General features: G+C 38.6%; 1 protein-coding gene across 1 annotated transcript in view; it reads right to left on the bottom strand.

Annotated features, from left to right (window-relative positions):
• The window catches only part of lpin2 (lipin 2), a 33,530-nt gene extending 13,127 nt beyond the window's left edge, over positions 1 to 20,403 (bottom strand). Inside the window, exons 1-11 of the mRNA XM_036597444.1 lie at positions 20,102 to 20,403; positions 14,180 to 14,380; positions 7,156 to 7,251; positions 5,951 to 6,255; positions 5,737 to 5,844; positions 5,449 to 5,575; positions 4,743 to 5,121; positions 3,744 to 3,843; positions 3,304 to 3,491; positions 2,454 to 2,547; positions 2,203 to 2,365 (exon numbers count right to left, since the gene is read on the bottom strand). Coding sequence (XP_036453337.1) covers positions 2,203 to 2,365; positions 2,454 to 2,547; positions 3,304 to 3,491; positions 3,744 to 3,843; positions 4,743 to 5,121; positions 5,449 to 5,575; positions 5,737 to 5,844; positions 5,951 to 6,255; positions 7,156 to 7,251; positions 14,180 to 14,380; positions 20,102 to 20,209 — 1,869 coding nt within the window. The 5' untranslated portion in view covers positions 20,210 to 20,403. The remainder of the gene's footprint in view (positions 1 to 2,202; positions 2,366 to 2,453; positions 2,548 to 3,303; positions 3,492 to 3,743; positions 3,844 to 4,742; positions 5,122 to 5,448; positions 5,576 to 5,736; positions 5,845 to 5,950; positions 6,256 to 7,155; positions 7,252 to 14,179; positions 14,381 to 20,101) is intronic.
• Positions 20,404 to 21,622: the final 1,219 nt, after the last annotated feature.

Below are 21,622 nucleotides of genomic sequence, written 5' to 3'. Positions count from 1 at the left end.
GCTTCAAGATCACTGATTCTAATTTAAAGATGACAGTAAAAAAAAATGAGCATGACAGTAACCACCAGAGCTAACAGACCACTGTAGTTGTGTCATCATTTTGTGGTCGGCTCCATCCTTTTATGCCCAGATTAGGAACTCCGGGTCTAAGATCCATTTCTCTATGGCCAGAATGAATAGGGTTGTGCTACCTTGTCGAAATGTCCTACCATAGCACATATTTTTAAGGTAGCTCTGTAAATAAAACCTCCTTGGTAGGACATTTTCATAGCTTTAATCACCTAATCATCAAAAAATCCTGCCAGGGTTAAAACTACAAAGCTGAAGTCAGCTTCTTTTTCACCAGCTTCTTGTTCAAACTTTTATGCTTCACCTTAAATGATGCAGCAGTCACCTAAATGCAGCACCATTTAAGGTGGAACTGGAAAATTTGAACAAGAAGCCGACAAACGCCTTTATCAAAAAATGTCACCAGCATTAAAAGAATAATTAGAAGATTTTTGGCACAAATCACCTTATCAGAGGCGTAAGTAGTAATATTAAGCTGAGTCTGTACTGAATTAAAATTAAAAAGTTACTATGCTATACTAATGATATGCACATGCTCAGTAGGACCATTTGATTGGGTAGAACAAATTGTTAGAACACCAGTACTGTCAGGCATCACAGTTAGCACAAGTTTAACAGTACAGTGATTCAGTGGTGTAGGGTAAGCTGTTGACAAATTTGATCGTGCATTTATTTATGAAACAGTGTGTCAGTTCTAACAAGTAAACAAACAATGGTCCTATCTTTTGTTCCTAGCTAGTCACTTCTAAAAATTCTCTGTCTCTTTCAGTAGCTTATAATGCTGTTCATTGCTATATTAGGCTACCCACAAAGCTAGCTAATGCTATGTTCAACAATGGAAAACAACTAAGATTAATGATGGGTAAACTAAAAAAAAGTGTTTACCTTATTCTGCCTAAATGAAGAAAAAAAGAATACCAGACAATATATTACATTTTTAAATCCTCAAATATTGAAATCGGTATCTGTCTTAAAATCCTGTACTGGTCGGGCTCTAGTGACCACATAAGCAAACCTTAAAGCAATGGCTCAAAAATAAAATTCACCAAACCATGCTAGGTATCAAATGTTTGGTTCTTAAATTTTAGAGTGGAGCTTCGAGGCTAATAAAATAGAAGTCTTCGCCGCCCAAACAGATTTCAGTGATGTATACTTCCATTACTTGTTAGCTACATTAGTCTTGTAGCTCCAGTGCAAGTAGCAAACTTCAAGAAACACAATCAAGTACATCTACTATAATTTTTTTTTTTTTTGCTGAATGAATCATTCCTTTATATTGACACAGTCAGAGTTTGCACAGTGAGTTTTCACAATGCTAATTGGTAAGGCATGAGCGGCCATTACTTGTTAGCTATATTTTATAGATTTATTTATCTCCAGTGCAAAACTAAAAAAGTAAACTTCATATACATCTTAGCGGATGGAAAACATTTGGGGTAAAAAAAAGAAGTGCAAAAACAAATTCTTTGAAGTCGGAGGTTCAATAAAACTTCTAGTAGGAAAATAAACATGTATTTCAACTTGGGGCTGCTGCTAGGACATAGAGTCATTCTCTAGTGCAAAATGATCCATCTACTGTAAATCACAGAAGACTCCAACGAGTGATTACACAGACTGTACTGGCTCGTCATTGTCCACGTGAGGGCCTTTCAGCATGTTATTGATGAAAGCCTCCGGAGTAATGAGCTGCCTGCACTGTTTCTTTCCATCAGCACCGCTCTACTGAGTCTGTAAAACTTCACATTGCTACGGACTCCTAATTACAGGCCTGCAGGACAGCAGGAGAGGAGGAATCAGACAGGGTGATATATGAGTGAGTGAAGAAGCTTCAGAGAGAATAAAAGAACTTCCGAGCCAGTGGATCTTCGCTAACAAAGACGTCGCTCATCCCTTTAAACCAGTAATTACAGAAGCATTGCTGCTGCTTATGGCATCCAACTAGTTAAGTGATGCTTTAAGACAGAAGAGGTCAACTGCATGCAGAGAGATTAAAGCCTATTTAATATCTCAATAGACACATGCTGTGAAAACCAAGGCCTTTTGTGTTGTAAAGAAAGTAATTAAATCAATGAAAGCTGTGCAGGTTACACTTACACAGCCGTCATGAGACATGATATTAATTAACAGAATTACCTGTTTGATAGTGCTGTCCGCTCTTTTCCGCCAGAACCACCAGCGGCCTGACTTCTTAGGCATCCTCTCTTTAACCCAGGCCTCCTCTGTAGCTTTGGGTAAATTCTTTTGGAAAGCCTGCAAGCTCAAAATTAACGGTGCAGCCAACGTCCAGTTGTAGTATCTGTGAGGTAAAAAAAGAAATAAATAAATTAAAAGTAAATATCAAATAACATTTAGTAGTAGCAAATGTTTCTTGAAGAAAATCTTACCTATTTGCTATTTTCACAACCAAATTGGGATTGTCTATAATGGCTGGATTTTCAGCAAATTCATGGTAGGTGATGATGTGTTCCATGAATTTTTCTAGAATGAGGAAAGAGAAATGCATCATGTTAACCATGAAAGGGACCACATTTCACATTTTTTGTGCACTGTATTTTATCCCTGAGGTCCACTTTTAGTGTTTGCATGGGTTTATGTGCCAACAGTTAATTCTTTTACACGATCATGATCACTCTTTATCACTTAGAATTAAGCTGTTCTTGTTAGTTACTGTAAAACTGATATGTAAAAATTTCTGTTCTGATTGGTTGCCCTGTATTGCTCCTCACTCAAAAAGAAACACTCTATAACTTCAGTGTTAATGGGTGGAGTTGAACAGCTGCAGGCTGAACAGATGTAAATGTTTTGGCTTTCATGACATCAGAAAAACAATGATTTGAAAACTGGCTGTTTTTGCAGCTTAGATTCTGCATGCAAAAGTCAAAATTACATGTTTTGTTGAATTTCTACAAGAAAATGATCTACAGAGAACACATTTCACCACACTTTAAGGCACAATTATTGTTTAACATGTCAGGGAAAAAAAAATAAAACATGGCACCTTTTATATTTGGTGCCCCCCCCAATTTGTAAAATATGTTAAAATTGTTAAAATATAATAAAAAGAGTGAAAGGTTTACATTAACAATATTAACAGTCTTATTTCATAAAAGTAAAGACATTTTGCTTGAGTCCTTTAATAAGTGGAAGTTTTTCAAATTGTTGCCACGATACACTGTGGTATACCAGTACCAACAAACTCTAGAATCTGTAAAGGCCAGTCATGTGTCTCAGTACCTTTGGATATCTCAGCATTCTCACTGAGGCCTCCACACAAGGAGAGAGTGACATCAGGCAGGTCAGAGGCGGAGTCAGAGAGGCATTCTGTACCACTGTCAGCTGCAGCACTGCCCACAGACTGGGGGGACTGAGAACCTGACCGCAACCCTGAGTCTATCCAGTGCTTGGAGCCGGCCTCTGAGTCACTGCACATACATACAAACACAGTCAAAGTCTTCACCTCAAACAAGCTCTAGGAGATATCAATGAAGCAATTAGCATGAATAGCTATGTTCAAATGGCAGCTAGGAGTAGCCAGAATGAAAGGCTGACCCAGCAATAACCTGAAGAAAGAGGCCTGATAAAGCTCTTAGCCGTTACTTCATATCAATTCAAGGTAAGGCATGACATGGCATTTTGAAAAGCCACATACTGTAAGTTATTAGCCTTTTATGTACCTCTTGGGGAAGTAGCGTGCAGCCACATCAGGCTCAAGAACATTCAGGTCATCCAGGTATATATCCTCAGGGCCCTGGTGCTGGCTCCTCTTTGGGACTCCTGAACAACAAACAGCAGAAGCAGTTCAGTTACTGAGTTTTAAATAGTAACAATATCAGCTCAGTTGGCTCCACTGGAGGCACTGTCTATTGAGCAACCAATGCAACTGTAGCACTTCATTCATAGAGAACACTGGCACAAAGACACAGAACTGAAACCATGAATTCACTACCACACTCTTCAGGTCTGGCTCTTTTCAGGCAATTAATAACTGTAAAACTCTTAACGATGCACAACCCATTAAGAATATTAGTGCCTAACTGCTTTATAAGATTAACCAATTCAATGGCTAATTAGTTAAACTACCAATAGCGTGACTAGTCGGTCATGTGGATTAGGAACAGTCAAGGCAGATTTTTTTTTTTTAGTCAATGACTCGTTTAGTCATGAAGCACAAAAGTGGTTCGAATGACTGCAACAACAAAGACAAAGGAATCAATAGAACATGAGAGGGACTGTGTTCACTACAATAACAAATGACCCAGAGTGTTCTTTTGCTTTTCTGCAAAACAAAAATTAAAGCAATAAAGCCCCAAACACAAGATCAAATATACTACAATACTGGCAATTCCTTCCACCAAAAAAAGCCATTAGTTATGGATAGAACCATAAAACTGTTGCAATAGCAGGTTCAAATCAGCTTTTTCAATATTTGATGGATAAACCTGAATGTTGTTTTGTTCCAGCCAGTCTCTGAAAGCATTTCACAGACCATCTTGTTTGCAAATTTGTATTCATTAGCTAAGAATCGTTACTCAGTGTATTGATACATTAATTGTATTGGATTGTGACGCTGGAACTTTTGTATAATGGTCTATTAATTACATAATAGTCAACAGGTTAATCGAGATATATATACATAGAAATAATCAGAAGTTGCATCCCTAAAGTCATCCCACCTTTCTTTTTTGAAGGGGAATCCGTCTTGGAGCAGTTGTCACCCATGTCTCCACCTACGGCAGCAGCAGGGTTAGAGGCAACAGCAGAAGCAGGCGCAGCAGCAGGAGCAACAGCGTTGAGGTCTGAGGGGGTGGAAGTGGCCACAGCACCACTAGTCAACACTTCTGCACAGTCAGAGGGGGTTAGGGGGGTGATGGGGGCGACTGGAGTGCGAGGCTCAGGCTTGACAATGGCGCACATTGGTGCAGGAGCCAGCTCTCTTTGCCCATCAGCCTCAGGGTCCATAGCCTCGGAGCTTAGAATAACTCTGAAGTGAGTGTTTTCTGTCGGCGTTATGGTCACAGTCTTGGGCAGCTCCGTCTTTTCTTTCTTTGCCACCTGGTTGAAACGCATTTGAGAATGACAATAAAGCCAAGGTCCACATTTCCCCCTCATGAATTTGCACTAGCTTTTTGTATCAAAAGGGCAGGCAATATGGTATACACATAATTTAATGACACTAGACTAATGTTCATGCTGCACAATATGTATCACAGTACATAAATACATACAAGATAATGGAAGTCAGCCTATTATGCCAATCAGATACTTCTTACTACTTTGTTTATATATTTACTCCACAGTGGTTGTTTTACAGGCTCTGTATAATTGATCAAAATCCATCTTTGAACTCTTGGATTTGTTAGAATGTGAGCTCACACATACCCTGGTGGGCTCTGGGAACTCTCCCCACGTCCACTGCATGTGAGACTCCATTTTGAGCAGGCTCTCTGAAGGTCGGATCACCAGCTCAGAGTCACTCTTGGGAGAGAAAGCCTCTGACATGGCATGGCTTCAGAAGACACAAAGATAAACACACAGATTTCAACTCTGCATACTGAAACCTTTTGTGATAATTATTGCAAAGGCCAATAAAGTGAGGACAATTAACAAAAGATAGATATTGTTACTCTAATTTCCATGTATGTACGCATTGCTTATATGATTATTTACTTGTCTGCAGCTGACCAGTCTCCATCTGAATAAGGGTAATTCTCTGGGGAATGGCGAACCGGTGGTACTCTGGGTTCAACCTCTTTCACTGTGCTAATTGAAGATGATCTAAATTGACAGTGAAAAGAATGATTGATACACTTCAAAGTACTTAAGAGAGTATAACAGAAAGACGTGCACAGAAACTGCTGGGAGGTATGAACTGAGTAATCACCGTGAGCTGGGAGTGGCCTCTTCATCTGAGCTCAGGTCCATCTCAAAAATTTCATCTGTGGGGACAGAAGCTCCAACAGAAGCAGGTGGGGTCAGTTCCTCCCGCCGAGGGTCTCCTTTATGCTTCTTTCTTCGTCTCTTCTTCTTTTTACCTGTGCTTGTGCTGGTCACAGGGGGCTCAGGGGGATCCTCAGGATCCTGGGGGTCATCATCTCGATCCTGAGGCAGGCCATCGTCCCCTCCAAGCCAGAACATGTGACTCTCCGTGGGAATTGGAGAAGTGGCCAAATGAGCTGGGACTATCTCCTGAAGTTCATGGACAAAAGGCCATTTTTAAAAATCAGTAAATCAAAACCTTCTCACTCCAACCGTATGGTACATAGTACACAGTGGAACATAGTGGAACATAGTGGAACAAAAACTTGTTCCTCCAGCAGCTCAATGCAACACGCAAAACATACAATGCAAGAAGTATACAACCAGAATATATATGTAGGGGAGACAAAAAAGTATTGTACCCAAATTATGCTTCTGAAAATGAGAAACATTTAACAAAGCCATTTTTTAAGAAATGTATTTTTTTTTAATTTAAGAAATTTAAGAAATTGAAAATAAGCTTAGATGATAATGTAAATTTAGATTATTATAGATGATTGTCTCATAATTATAGTCTTATAACTATGGATTATAGTCTCATAATTACCATCTCAGCTAACTTCTAATACTACTTAACCATTTATAATGATGACAGTATTACTTGCTGTTTGCACAGAATATAGTTAATATCCTCTGGGTTTCCACATTCGTTTCGTTGCAAACCAAAATACTGCCCAACTGCCACCCTTATTTGGCTGAACTCTGTGCATTTTACTATCTACTGGAGAACAGATCTCATGCACCAGAGTTTCTTCTTCTTACATGTTCCCCAGTATTCTTTGCCAGAATGAACACCTGTCAATCTTTCTAAGCAGCATTTCTGATCTAACCATAACTTAGAAGAATTGTACAAGGGATTGGTTAATAAAATCACCAGGCATGAAAGAATGATCATTTAAATAATACTGCCATTTATTCAAATTACCACAAAGCTCAACTGTATCAATTATCACCCCAAGGCTAATAAGAAACTCATTTTCTAGATGCGCATTAAGAACAGACCTGAATGAATCTGTGGGAATTGTGTGTACTATTTGTGAGGATACTCACATTCTGCACCTCCATTTCCTGCACAAAGAAAGCTTCTCCATTGTCTCCCAGCTTCATGTGTAGATCCACTGGCTCTCCATTTATTTCTATGTCAATCTGAGGGAAATTAAGATAACAACAAAATCACACCTTCATTTTACAGAGGCCAACAGACACAACTTCATCTTCATGTTTACTCTAATTGCACACAGTCAACAACAGGTCTATCTGATCCTCATGTTCCCAGTCAAGAGGATGACCTTTTGATACTTTCTCTGGTCTAGCTGCAGGTCAAACATATCAAAAGTGTGCTCCACCTGAGCGCTGACCTTAAGAAACCAATATGAGTTGACATTTAGCCTGGTACTCCCCTAAGAACTTCTGGCTGTTCACCTTGAGGTTCATTCAGAGTCTAGTTATTATTGGCCTACGAGCTCAATTTGATTTGTTGGGTCTTAGTCTGACTCATGGTTTTAAACAGGTGTGAGCAGCAGGAGCCGGTCAATGGACACTAAGCAAGATTTGTTCCTGAGTGCTTGTTGGTGTGTTTAGATTTCTTGTCTTCATCACATAAACTGCCCTCGTAGTTCAGCTTGTAAAAATGGCTGTTGTGGCATGCCAGAACATAACTGAAGTATGTCTCTATCGATTATATTAGCAAACGTTGAACAAACAGATTACTGATTACTCATGTAAAGGCCAAATGATAAAAACAAACTTAAGAGAACCATAACAAACCATGTAGAGCTTCTCAAATATTACTAAAGCCTTCATTAAAAAAATCTTCATAAAAACTGTAACAAAAAATGCATAGAAATATGCTATCAGGCTCTGTTTCTTACTGCAAGCAGTTTCAGTAGGAGAATTTAATATATGCATCATCATAAAAAAAGGCAACTAATCAGAGCCATAGACAAAGTAAAATTTAGGGCTGAGACACCTTTTCATGCTTAATTGTGGTTAAATATTTAGTTGTTGTAAGGTGTTTTGACACAAAATTGATTTTTATAGATTTAAAGCAATGAAACCTTCAGATCAAGTTCAAGGCACTTTTTTTAATGTTACCCTGACAACACAGGGAAGATGCAAAGGAGGAAGAAACAGATTTGTCGAGTAGTAATGGCTTATCATTTTTTTTTCAGCCAGTACGGCTCAAAGACACAGACACTGCATCATTCTGCTATGAAAGTTCAACCAACAGCAGGAGGTGTCCCACCGACTCACAGGATCTGAAGCACTACTGTGTGTGAGTGTATGTAGCTCGAGGCTCTGCTTTAGCTCAGAGCTCCAAGCATAAGAATGCTACAAAACAATGGTGAAGGCAGAAACTATTTTTTGGGTAAGGCCTGTAAAAAAGTGGTTAGGCCACTTTGGTAGATCCAACTTCCAAATGCGCTTATGTCCAACAATGTCATTACACTGGGCTGTAGCCTGTTTTTGACAGTCATCACCCAACATATTCCAGCGCTTCCACCCTATGGTAATATCACCATATTCTGGCAATCAACGAGAACACTGGATTCACATAAACACAACAAACACTGCAACACCCTCCATTATAAAGACTATAAAGCATGCATGCCCAATGACCAAGTTAAAATTAAACAGCTAAGATGTACAAAGATGGGGAAAAACAACACAGTAAATGTAAAAGCCTAAACATGATCATCTTAAACTAAAGCATACAGCCACAGCAGGCAAACCAGATGTGCAAAGAGGAGGAAGAACAACACAACAGATTTAAAAACCTAATAATTCAAGTCAAAAACATACTGCCATGGCAAAAATACACTGGAGTAACTGTGTTAGATGATGTTAGATGTTTGCTTTGAAATTATCACAAAGCCCATTTCAGTCTTTGTAATAAAATCAACAACAACAGAAAAGTGACGATGTTTCTTTCAGCTTTGGATGGGTAGAAACGACATACTCTATGGGACGGAATCTCACTTTTACATCTTTTATCCACAACTGGAGCTTCAAATTCAAACACTGGCACACTGTTAACGAACTGAAGACTTCAGGCAATGGTGGATAGCAAAGGTTGCTGTGCTGTAATGGGAGGGCTGAGAAAATAAGGCTAAGCTTGGCAGAGTGGAATGAGTGAAAAAAAGTGAAAATTTCATAATAAATAGACAAATAAAACAATGAAATGCTCCAAAATTGCCTGGCATAAAATCTCATCATATTAACTTTATATATATTTGAATAAATATATACAGACTTTAGTAAAAGTAAAGGATATTTCACTTCTCCTGTACAGTGACCATTTTGAAGGTAGTTATTTTCTGTAGTTATTTCTGTAGAGTCACAACATACCGAGTATGTAACTGCAAAATACCCACAGTTTTAAATATAATAATTCTGTCAGATTTAACCGTTTTTTTTTAAATTGCCAGCTTAAGTAAATTTGAACCTATATAGTTTTTCATTGAGTTTAATCAAGTAATAGTGACAGTCCCATGAACAAGTAAAAGTTTTCAGAATAGTTGCATGAGTCATTACAGATCTGGGCCCTGCTGTCAAAGTTTTTTTGTTGCCCTTGCCATTTCAAAGCTTGACTGATGCTTGGAGAATGCTCTACACTTTCTTACTCATTTCACTACAGCTCAGTTGAAGCCCGTGGTGTTCTGTTTAACCATGCATTTGTAATGACTTGCTCAGAGACAGACAATGCCCAAGTCTAATGCTTCATTCAGTGCTCTGCATAATTACCAAACTCAATTAATGACTAGGGTTAGGATGCTGCTACTGGCCAGCTGCCAACACACCCACAAGACCATATTACACACCTGATACTGTGCCATCAAGCAGACAGGTACATGAGCCAGAATGATTGGCTTTCAACGGACACCAGTAACATGAAACCTGAAACGATACCACTGATCTGAAGCCTTTGGTGAGTGCAGATTTGTTTTGGCATTTTTTTTTTTGCAGAATCTACCGAGCCTCTACTTTTCTCAGTCTTAGTCTTTCTCCTAGATGCCCGGTAGCCCCTTGTCTTCAGTTACAAGGTTGCTAGGCAATTTGGGCTGCGTGTTCACAGAGAGATGGGGCAGAATTTTAATGACGCCACTAATGATGGCCTGGGGTGAGTCTTCAACATGCCAGTCCAGTATGAAATATTTAAGGCCAGAGAAAAGGGGCTCAAACTTGTGTTGAAAATAGAATTAGGGTCCGTTTCCTTTCAACACAGGATTACTTTGCCACCTCTCTATACTTCTTTATTGTTGCAGTGAGGTAAGGGGAGATAGTAACCAGTGTTAAGAGTTGCGGCATAACTCACTCACTCTCACTCTCTCTCTCTCACTCTCTCTCTCTCTCTGTATGTGTGTGTACATACACATACAAACACACACACACACACACACACACACACACACACACACACACACACACACACACACACACGGGTGTGTATTTAAACAGTCAGATGGCATAGCAGCACTTGACACTATAGGAACTTTTGTGAACAGAACAATTGCGAACATTGGGTAAGAAGAGAAAGCGGCAAACTTTTGTCTCTTAAAAGCTTTTCAAAGAGAAGATCAGGAACAAGAAAGTCACCCCACGGACTGTCTCCCCATTATATAAGTAACCTTGATGGTACTATCCCACTCCTCCTCTGCCAAGCACTTCTTATCCTGAGAAACCTGTTGCCATAGCGACCACCCCTTCTCTTTTTCTAAGCATCTCTGCACTTCCTGCAGGTTGAGAGAAACTGCTCCAACCCCCGCCATATCAGGGTTTTATTCCAAGGATTCCAACGGATGTTGAATACATGCAGCAAAAAAAATTAAATAAAAATAAAACAATGAAAAACAACCCACCCACAAGTCCTGTTCAACTTCATGGAAATTTTAAGAAATTTATTATGAGCTCCTTCACCAAACCCTATTTGTCTGAAATGTGTGTGCCTAAATATATGATTTCCCCTCTGTCTACTACACAGAAGACAATGCCTCATGTTTTTTTTTTTTCCATAGAAAACCAACACCGCCATCTTTGCTGGCCTGTCACAGGATGCTAAATAAATGATGCAGTCTGCAGTAGATTATTCAGCCTGCTCAGTGCTAAGTAGAGTTCATGCACCCTATAGCATATGACAAGGACAAATGGAGCCATTTACAGCCCTGCATAACACTTTTCACTCACACACCATCACACATACGTTCACAACAGCAGTTATGTATTACTATTATTTGACATCAGTGGCACTGAAACAAAGTAACCCAGCCTCAAAAGGAAATTCCACTGATATATCAGAATGAAATTGTTCACATATAATCAGAGTGGCTTGATTCAAATGCTTATTTTTAGACAAACTGTTCACAAAGGTGGACCAGAGGTCTAAGACTGGGCCCACACTACCAAATATTTTTGACCGATTTTAAGTGACAAATTTTCACAATCTGAAGCGCTTTTCCAGGTCGGAAGCGTGTTCAGAAGTGACTGACAGCGCTGATGATCTGGCAGTGTGAGAGGAGAAATTAGTGAATCTTTAGCCCTTCGCTCGAAAGCTGAAGTGAGGCCCCCAGATATTACCAAACATGTTTGGTATTTACGAAATACCAACTCAAAACGTTCACAAGTCCTGTAGTGTGAGAAGGTCTGAGATTTACTCAATGAGTGATTCAAACAACAGCCAATCAGAGAGCTAGAAGAGAGGAGGAACAGGCAAAAAGACGCATCCCCTGAACAGTGGAGCGCGGAGAGTGAGGAGCTGCGTGTAAAACACAGGCAGATAAGAGCCGTTATCATCTTTATAATGTATGGATCCAGACGTCAAAGCACTCTCTTTACAATTTCAGCTCAGCAGCTAGTTTGTAGTGAAATATTTCTCCAACTCTCACTGTATCAGCGCTTCTCAACCCCATATTAATCCACAGTTTGCGCTTTCTCTGCCCATAAAAGCACAAACAGGTCCAGTCCAGTAAGTTTAGCTTTGTTTGTGTGGTGTAATATCTGAGGAGATCTGGGATTTTGAGTTCTTATTCGTAGCCGAAACTCGCTAAATGTGTTACACTCTCTCTTACGTCAAAAAGACAAGAAATTCTGTCACAACTTGACGATAAGCTTGTGATGTTCTCCATTTCACTAGTAGTTTTGGACAGGAAAGTAAACAGCTATATTTGTGTTGTAGACACTGCAAGCCCTGATTCCTATCACCACTACTTTAAAGAAATCCAAGTAAGTATTTTTCTCTATAGCGAACCATTTCACATTAAACCACTCTGAATGACTTTGTTTACATGTCAATGATGAAACTGTGCAAAATTGTCTTTGCTTTTCTAGTAGCTTTTTTGGGGAAAGGTTTAGCAGAGTTACAGTGCAAAAGGCACTGGCTCTAAGGTAAGCTCTTAAATACAGCCATAGGAGTGCTCCCAATAAACTCCTAAACAAAAATTAATCTTAAAGCTTTAAGCTTTAAAAAGTAATAACATCAATTTCTGGAATGTTAGACAGTCAACTTGGTGTTTGTACACTTTTGACCCATTGGACAACAATACAAGTACTGTGCATGAAGACACATGAAGACACACCACTACACAGTTCACGCAGGATGTGGAGAAACCTATTTCTCTACTCTTGACCAAGAGGCACTGCTTTCGGGTTAAATTCTCACAACGACCCATTTCCAGCAGCCACACGACAGGCAATGTTTGCAGACGTGACAAACTGCAGGGTCACTGGTGATAAGAACTAGCCTGCTTTCACTGAACCTGTTTGTTTTGTTTGTTCAGGGGTTTTGAGAGCAGCTAAGGATAGTGGAATTAATTTCAGTAGGCCAACAGCCCTCTGGCAAAACATAGCAGCATAACAGAAACTGTTTAAAGACCAGTTCTGCATATAACAGGAACTATTCACCTACATTTTTGAACTCAACCTAAAAGTTTAAAAAGGTTTACTCCAGTGTTATTCAACCTCATTTACCGCATCTGTAGCACATAGCTGATTAATACAGACAACAATTTTGACGCAACTCTCATTACTTAAAAAAAGAACAGAAAATCCTTTGAGTGGAAACATATGTGAGAAGCCAAGAGGCAGTTGTTTCAGCATATGTAGCAGAAGGACACTAGATTAAAAAATGCTGGATTATTCCTTTAACTCCTCACCGTACATTAACATTCAAGCAACAAGTCTCTAATGTTGGCCCAAGTGTGTCTTTTGTGGGTGCGTGCAAGGTCGCTCTTGCTCTAGAATGTGGGCGTGTATACTGACTAGCTTCTGACGAGTAATAGCCAAATTCCGCCCAATAGGCTCCCGCGACCCAGAAGGATAAGCGGCTTAGGGTGTGTCTTTTAATTTAAAATACAGCTAAATATGTCATTTAAATGTATAAATCCAGTGTATATATACACTCTTGTAACCAAGTCTACATCATATGTTTATATATTACAGATTAGTGATCAACAAAATGAAAATTACTGACCAAAAACCAAAGCTAAAATTGAGGACACAGTCAGCCAAAAACCGAAAACTGAAACGGTTCTCCTACATATAATTTCTGTTTAGTTCATGCTGTTTAATTATCGTAACAATAGTAAATATGCTTCAAAGGCAACTATCGCTTTGTTAGGAAAAAGAACTAAGAGAACAAGAGGACAAACAGCCTGCTAAATAATATTAAATATTAAAAATTGGAAAATAATGACATGCCGACGTGGCTTTAGAACTCCAATCTACCATTCTGTCTTTTCTCCAGCAGGGGCGCTATTAGCACACAAGTCATTTGGTGTTCCTCATTTCCAGAAGAAACAGCCATAAACTTTTGCAGAAACACCGCTGCAGAGGACTGTGTTCAAGTGTTTCACTGTTGATCTGCTGCTGCTCAAGCTGTTTGAATGCATTCTCAGTTTATATTAAACAATGACTATCCAATTACTTGTACTCCTGCTTTAAAGAGGTTTTCTGCTCTATCCACTCAATTGTTCTATTCATAGTTTTGTTCATTCATCAAAGCAACTTGAACTTTCAACTTTGTTCCCCCCCTCTTACATTTCAACACATTCTTTCAATCAGTGTTCCAGCTGGCACTCACCACTTTCTCCTTGGAGCGAAGCACGCCCAGTTTGCCGAAGCGCACATGGAAAGGAGAACACTGGTAGGTTCCATCTTTCTGGCGGACCACCACCACGTCAATGCAGCCTGAGAGTGTGGCCTGGTTAATGCCCTTATATAGCTCCTTCACCGTAACCAGCACCTGGCCTGCCAGCTGCCCCACGTAGTTCATAGTGTCAGCCTGTTCACAGAGAGAAGGAGGGAAAGAGGCAGGTGAAGATGGTGGTATTTTCAATCAGCGCTTTCTCCTTTACTTAATATTAGTTCCATTAAAAAAAATCTGATTTACACAATTTAACTCAAATATAACCCAATCAGCCAAGACTCAAATAGACTTGCTTATGAGGTTTCTAACACATACTGCAAGACATACAGTTATCTTTAAAAACGGGAAAAAGCATGTCGCGCTGTAGAAGCCTGACTTTTATCTAGTTTTACAGACAGCATTATGTCATACAGCGTCATAAAACACATCACACTATAGCATTCCCACAATGTTAGATCACAAATGAGCTTATTAGCCTTGTAGTTCCACTGCTAAATTAAACAAGGCAAAAATTGTACATTAAAACACTTAGCATAAAGCTCAATTAGATTTGGAGGAAAGAAAAACTGTAATCAGGGTTTTTTCTTGCTTTAAAATGAACAATTCCCTCATCTGTAATCACTTCAGTCATCCATGTCTGTACATTTCTCAGTTAAAAAAGATAATCTCACTATATCAGATCACATGTTTGTAATAACCCACTGCACTGAGCACAAAACTTAGCACTCCATTATTCAAGCATAGGCTTCAAAGTCAGAATCACCTGCATGACTATATTTCAGCAGGAGTTTAGCTCTACTACACTTTTCCTCTGTCTGCACAGGACTGGCACTGACTCGCAGTATGTGACCCACAGCTTATTCATCCCCCCCTATGCTGTTTTCTTTCGTTAATGAAAATTCAGCTCATGGTTCCCCCTGGCTGGCTGCCTCTTGATGGGCCTTATCTGCATGTCTGCAGACAGCCTATTCGATCTCAGCAAAGCAGCCTCAACGTCCCCCTAGATGCTGACAGCACAGAACGTTTGTACCTCAAGGCTAAGCTGATCTGGAACCACAAGTCGTGTTTGCCCGGCCACACCATGTTTAAAAGACAATGTCTAGCAGAGCAACGTCTAGGACGAACAAGCACATGCCCAAGGGATTGTTTTCAGGAAACAGAAAACGGCAACTCTAAGAACTCTGAGGTCAGAGGTAGTGTTTATGATGACCAGTGCAAGAAATTCCAGCAACTACTCTGTCAACATCCTAAAACAAGGTTATAACCTCACTGTTTAGAGGCCTATGTTGCAACCTTATTTTCTAATGTCACAATGTACAAGGAATTACACTTTATTACACATTACACTTCTGTTTTCAGGATTAAATGAATACTATTACAAAGCAAAATCAAAGCAAAAACAAAATGTTGAAACTAAGAAATGTCATTTTTTATTGGAAAACATATGCCAATTTTGAATTTGATGCCAGCAACACGTTTCAAAAAAGTTGGGATGGGGCATGTTTACCACTGTGTTGCATCACCTCTTCTTTTAACAACACTCTTTAAGCATTTGGGAACTGAAAAAACAATTGCTGTAGCTTTGAAAGTGAAATGTTTTCCCATTTATGCTTGATATAGGATTTCAGCTGCTCAATATACTCAGACTTTTCAACTGATAATGTGCCAGATGTTTTCAACATGTGACAGGTCTGGACTGCAAGCAGGCCATTTCAGCACCCTGACTCTTTTATTACTGAGCCATGCTGTTGCAATATGTGCAGAATGTGTTTCATTTACAAAAAGAGTTCTAAATTTTGATTCGTCAGGCCACAGGACACTTTCCCACTGCGCAGTCCATCTTAAATTAGCTAGTTTTAAAAAAAACACTGAAATTTCTGAGTTTCAACATTTGATATGTTGTCATTATACTATTTTCAAATAAATTTAGAAGGTAAATGATTTGCACATCATTGGATTCTGTTTTCATTTACATTTTGCACAGCATCCCAAGATTTTATTTGGAAACGGGGTTGTAAAACAACAGGTCAGACAGTTGAGTATTGAACTATGGATAGTTTTGATAAGTATGTTTTAAAATATGAATATTTTGGATAGCTATGTATTGAAATAAGATACTTCAAATAGTTAAGTGAAAACATGGACAGTTCAGATGGTTAAGTATTGAAACACGGATAGTTCAGATGGCTATGTATTGAAATGCTGATAGTTCCAATAGTTAAGCACTGAAATATAGATAATTAGTTAAGTAGTGAAATGTGGATGCTTCTGATACTTAAGTATTGAAATGCGGCCATTTCTTTGGATATTTCAATGATTTTATCAAAACCACAAACTATTCAGATTTGAAAAGACTACTTGATAGTGGTCTAACCAACAAATAAAATTAAACAAAACAGGGCTACTTAATCTCATTTTCAGTCTATAACCAAGTGTAGTCTGTGAAGAAAGCCATCTCTACACGTAGTTGCTAGATTATTAAAAGTAGGACATTCCCTTTATTTAGGGCACTGTTCAGCTGGGTCTTTTACAGACTTTGTACCTAGGACAAGCCTACATTCCTTTCACACAACAGCCATGTTTCAGATCAAGCATGAACCTTTTTCAAGTACAGGATGCAGGACCTTTGGCTAAAAGGGGAGAAAAGGGAACATGGAGAGAAAAAGACTGCAACTACAAGAAAAGGGATAAGGTCTTAAACGCTGAATGACCCTGAACAACATACCACACTGTGCTATGCTAAATCCAATAAAACAGGACTAATTATGATCCCTTTTAAAATTGATTTTTAAGCACGGACAATATCCACAATATGCCCAGAAAAGCTTACTGTGACATACTGAGATGCAGTTTATCACGACAATGACAAATTCTGTCATATTGGCCAGGTCTACTTAGGGTATGCCTTGCAAGCACAGTCACAAGAAATTCCTACAAAATCTTTCATTGTAGACTGAAAATACAGAATACAGATTCAGGATTAATAACTATGGCCACATGTTCCATTTCCCACATTCAGAGGGTTCACACAGTTATTCAGGGTCTATGCGAGTTTTAACACAACTGGCCCTATAACTCTTTGTTCACCCATGCCCTCACAAAAGTATAAATGAAGTCTCATATTGCTGCTCATAGCCAACTGTGAGTACACTACATGAATATAAGTATGTATTTATACGCACATATATATATATGCACACACACACACATGTGTATGTATGTTTAGGTATATGAAAGCAACAAATTCAGTAGACTACAAAAGAGTCAACCAACTTCTGAACAAAAAAAGTCAATGACAACTCATAACTGTGTGTGGTATGGCTACAACCTACAAAAGGCATTTTTGTGAACTCATGAACGCATATTAGACGTTACATGATAAAACTTGGCTGATGATTTAATCATCCTATGGTATTCCTGATTCAAAAATCTAAGACTAAACTGCCTCAAAACCTTGGACCTTGAGAGAAATCTCCAAAGAGACCAATTTACCACAAGACAATAAGCTCTCATCTACAGGCTAACAATCCATGAAGGCTGACCCCTTTTACTAGCTTCCCATTTTCACACAAGGGATATCAGAATGAAGAGCAATAGGAAACTGTGTAGGAACAGAAAACCCTGCCTCTTTGAAAGCCTCTAATGCCAATATGAAAATAACTTTCATGAACACATTATCGATCACAGACAGGGTTTTTAGGTTCATGATCATGGAAATGAGTGCCAGCAAAACATACTGACATTAAAGCAGAAAGATGAAGTCAACAGCTGAAAAATGAAATTGAGTGGGGAACAAAACCGCAAACAATTTGTTAAAATGCCACTCAGAGAGACAATTCTTTCAACATTTAAAGCAGAATTTAGTAATTGTGTAAATATCTGATCTCCCCTACAGATAAGAACTGAGCAGCCTATATGGGACACAGGTAATAATCTTCAGAACTTCTAAATGTGTCTATTTTGGCTGAGTCAGCATCAAGACTAATCTATGAAAGGCAGGGACTTAATGCTGATTCAGTGTTACGAAGTATCCATTAAACAGTTGATCTTTTATTGGCCTTATCAGCTCACAAGTCAACAACATTTATGTTTTTACAATCTAACTTATGTTTAATAGCAGGAGCTGTGATGTGGACAGAAATTCTTATCCTAACTATTTAATAAAATGAGTTTTTCAGCATCAAATTGGGACAAACAATTTGAAATAAAAGACCGAGAAAAAAAAATACAGGCCAACAATTGAGGGAAACACAGACTTTATGTTTTAACAGGACTGTAAAATGTGATTTGCAAGTCAGTAACAAGTAACTTGCCTCCACAGTTCATTATCACAAAGAAGCAGAAAGTCAGTTTCTACTTTTAGTTGTCCCAGCTTTAAAAACACCTATTTTAAAACTCACCAAAGTAACAAGATGTTAAAGGGGAATTCCACAGATTGTTAAAAAATTCTGCATCATTCAGTCATTGAGATGCAAATAAAGTTAGTTAGTGCACTTTGATGTGAAATACTATAATCTAGACAAACTTACAAAGTCAGAATTGTTCACAGTGGTGGTCATAGTAATCAGGGATGACCATGTCTACAACACAAATCATCATTTTTACTGTCCATTTTACTGTCAAACCGCAAGTGACCCTACATGTGACATCTGAGTTTTTAAATCTAAATGTTGTTGATGGTAAAATAGTAGTGAATCTGAAAAAATGAGTTTTCTTTAATGACTATATTTCTTTACAACACTATCCATGTGTCCCTCCACCATGAATGACTTTTCAATTAAAAAAAACAAACAAACTCATTTTTAGGCCAAACGCTTATTGCAAAACTATCATAAAATGTTTTATTGTGACAATTTATGTGTTACTACTTAGTATAATTAGGCCTACTTACTGTTTCTTTTAGAGGCATAAATTCTTCAGTTGACTGGTTCCTAACACCACCACTGTGAACAATTCTGGCTCGGTAAGTTTCTCTAGAATGGACCATTTTACATCAAAGCACTATGAATGACTGTTTAAAGTTTAATGATTTAATTATTAAGAAACTTTGAAAAAATGGTGGAATTCAGAGTATAACCAATCATAAAATTCATAACTCATAATTTAAAACCATACAGTATTGTCCTGATTCTACACATTTCTTGCGACAACAAAACTAAGGAATGCCTGCTTGTTTTTGAGGTAAAAAGGTAGTGATATTTTTAGAGGAAGGAGGGTATGCACTCACTGATGGCTGGCTTGTTTAATTTTTATTATACTTCACACAGTATAACCAAAATTAAAGAGTACTTTTATTCACTCCAGTCTGTTGAATGTACTGTTCAATATCTCCACGTAGACAATCGAGAGGACCATCTTGAATGACACAACATGATATGCCGTTTACATGCTGTTACACTCCTGTTGTTACAGATACTGTTGTTACAATACGGAGTATAACGCACTGATTCCAGTTTTTCAGGTTGGCTATGCACTGAATTTGTCAACACCTTTTAAATATATTTTTTTAAAAAACTCATCTGTGCTGGCGTTTAAGAAAAATTCACTTTCATTTTAGGAAAGTTTTAACGGCACACTGCAGACTATGCAAAACAAATGTTTAGAATGGTATGTCAGTTACGCAGTAGCTATACAGTGTAATTAAAAGATATGCTTGTGCTACATCAGCCCTACTAACAGTGACAGAAAAACAGCGGCTACAGATGTAGAAAAAGGGTCATCCTCCAAATAATATAATAATAGTAACTGTATATGATGTTAATGAATTGTTACTAGCTGGTAAACAAATCATGGTGAAGGTGAGGCTGTCCACCAGCTCCAGGCCCTGATGGCCCAATTGTCAATTTATTTACTCACCAAGGACCAAGTTGGCTTAAGGGTTGAAGACTCATCCTGCTCACTGTTGTCTTCCTCAGTACCACTAAAGGGGGGATCTAACTCTGCCCAGGAACGCAATCGCTTCATTACAGCTTATAGTATAGTAGAGGTTCATGTAAACTCTTCCTCCTCGCTCTCACAGTGCTTCTGTTTTTCTGTCATCCTCCTCACCACCTCAAATACTGCCCGCACCTGGCCTTGGACTGACTCTCCCAGGTACAAACAAACAGAAACATTACGGGATACACTTCAAATAACCTGGTGTTTTCTTTCACTTTCCTCTGATGCACTGAGACCATTCACGAAAGGACTAAATCAACCAATCAGACAAACAGACGCCCACTCTGTAACCAATGAGGCTGGGGGTATAGGGTCAGCGTTTCTGAGACAGATAAGGTACATGTTTCTTGTACTGTACAACTGACTGCTGATAAGGGGTTGGCTAAGGGGGGCCTGGAGGAGGAGCTTATTCCTCTTCACTTACAGAACACCAGAGAAATGTCACCTGACTGAGCACAATCCAGTTAATGATTTTACCAAAAACATCTGGTGGTTCAACAAAAGCAGCCAACAACAAGCAAGAATGGAACTTTCTCTTTATTGTTTAGTCTGATTTATGACACGCCAACTCAGCTCTTCACCGAAAACTGGACAACCAGTGTCCTCTCACCTGTCCACAGCCCCTTAAACATGTGCAACATAGCTCACGTGACACCCTGACACTTGTTGTTCACTCAGATCTGACAGTCTACTGTTCATAATCAATACTCCAGGTCAAAGACACAAAGTTATTTACTTAATATACATGGTTCAAAAGTCTGAAACCACATAAAAGCAAATTCTGAAACTGATACACTGACAATATAATTTGTAATCAAAAATCTTGTATTAAATTAGAACAGAATGCAAAATGAAGCATTTCCACCAGTGCTTTCAGACGTATGGACCCCACTATATATATGTAGTGACACATAAGCCATTGTGAACTTTCTTACAGGGTATTTTTCCATGGTTAATGTGAAACAGTCCAATGACACCACAATGCTTCAGTAATTTCAATCATGTGTCCACTGCTCCTTTGGTTTCACATGAAGTAAACAACGTTTTGTTCCCCAAACCTGAAAAACTGAAGTATTGCCAAAAGGAAAGTTTATAAAGTCCTCTGTTAAACATGTTTGTCCTGATATAAACTGCATTTCTCGTTTTCTGTCTTGTATGACTATTAAAATAACGTGTAAATAATGATTTTATGACTGAAGAAATGTGGTGCTGTATGAGGCCTAAACACAGAGGTCCTCATGATTAACAAGAGAACACTACTGTTCTTAACTGTTTTTACTTCTAAGTACTGACCACTTTTGTGCTGTTTTCAGCGGGTTTAAGATGAAGTTATTTAAAAGTATGACTGACGATTTCTGCGAGAAACAGTTAACAACTATTCTAACTTTAGTTGTCCAGTCGACATTCACTATCATTTCGCACTGCTGAGTTGGCAGAGGA

This window comes from Colossoma macropomum, unplaced genomic scaffold (genome assembly GCF_904425465.1).
Source record: "Colossoma macropomum unplaced genomic scaffold, Colossoma_macropomum, whole genome shotgun sequence".
NCBI lineage: Eukaryota > Metazoa > Chordata > Actinopteri > Characiformes > Serrasalmidae > Colossoma > Colossoma macropomum.
Note: the sequence above shows the minus strand (reverse complement) of the source record. Positions and strands in the feature narration are given on the sequence as shown.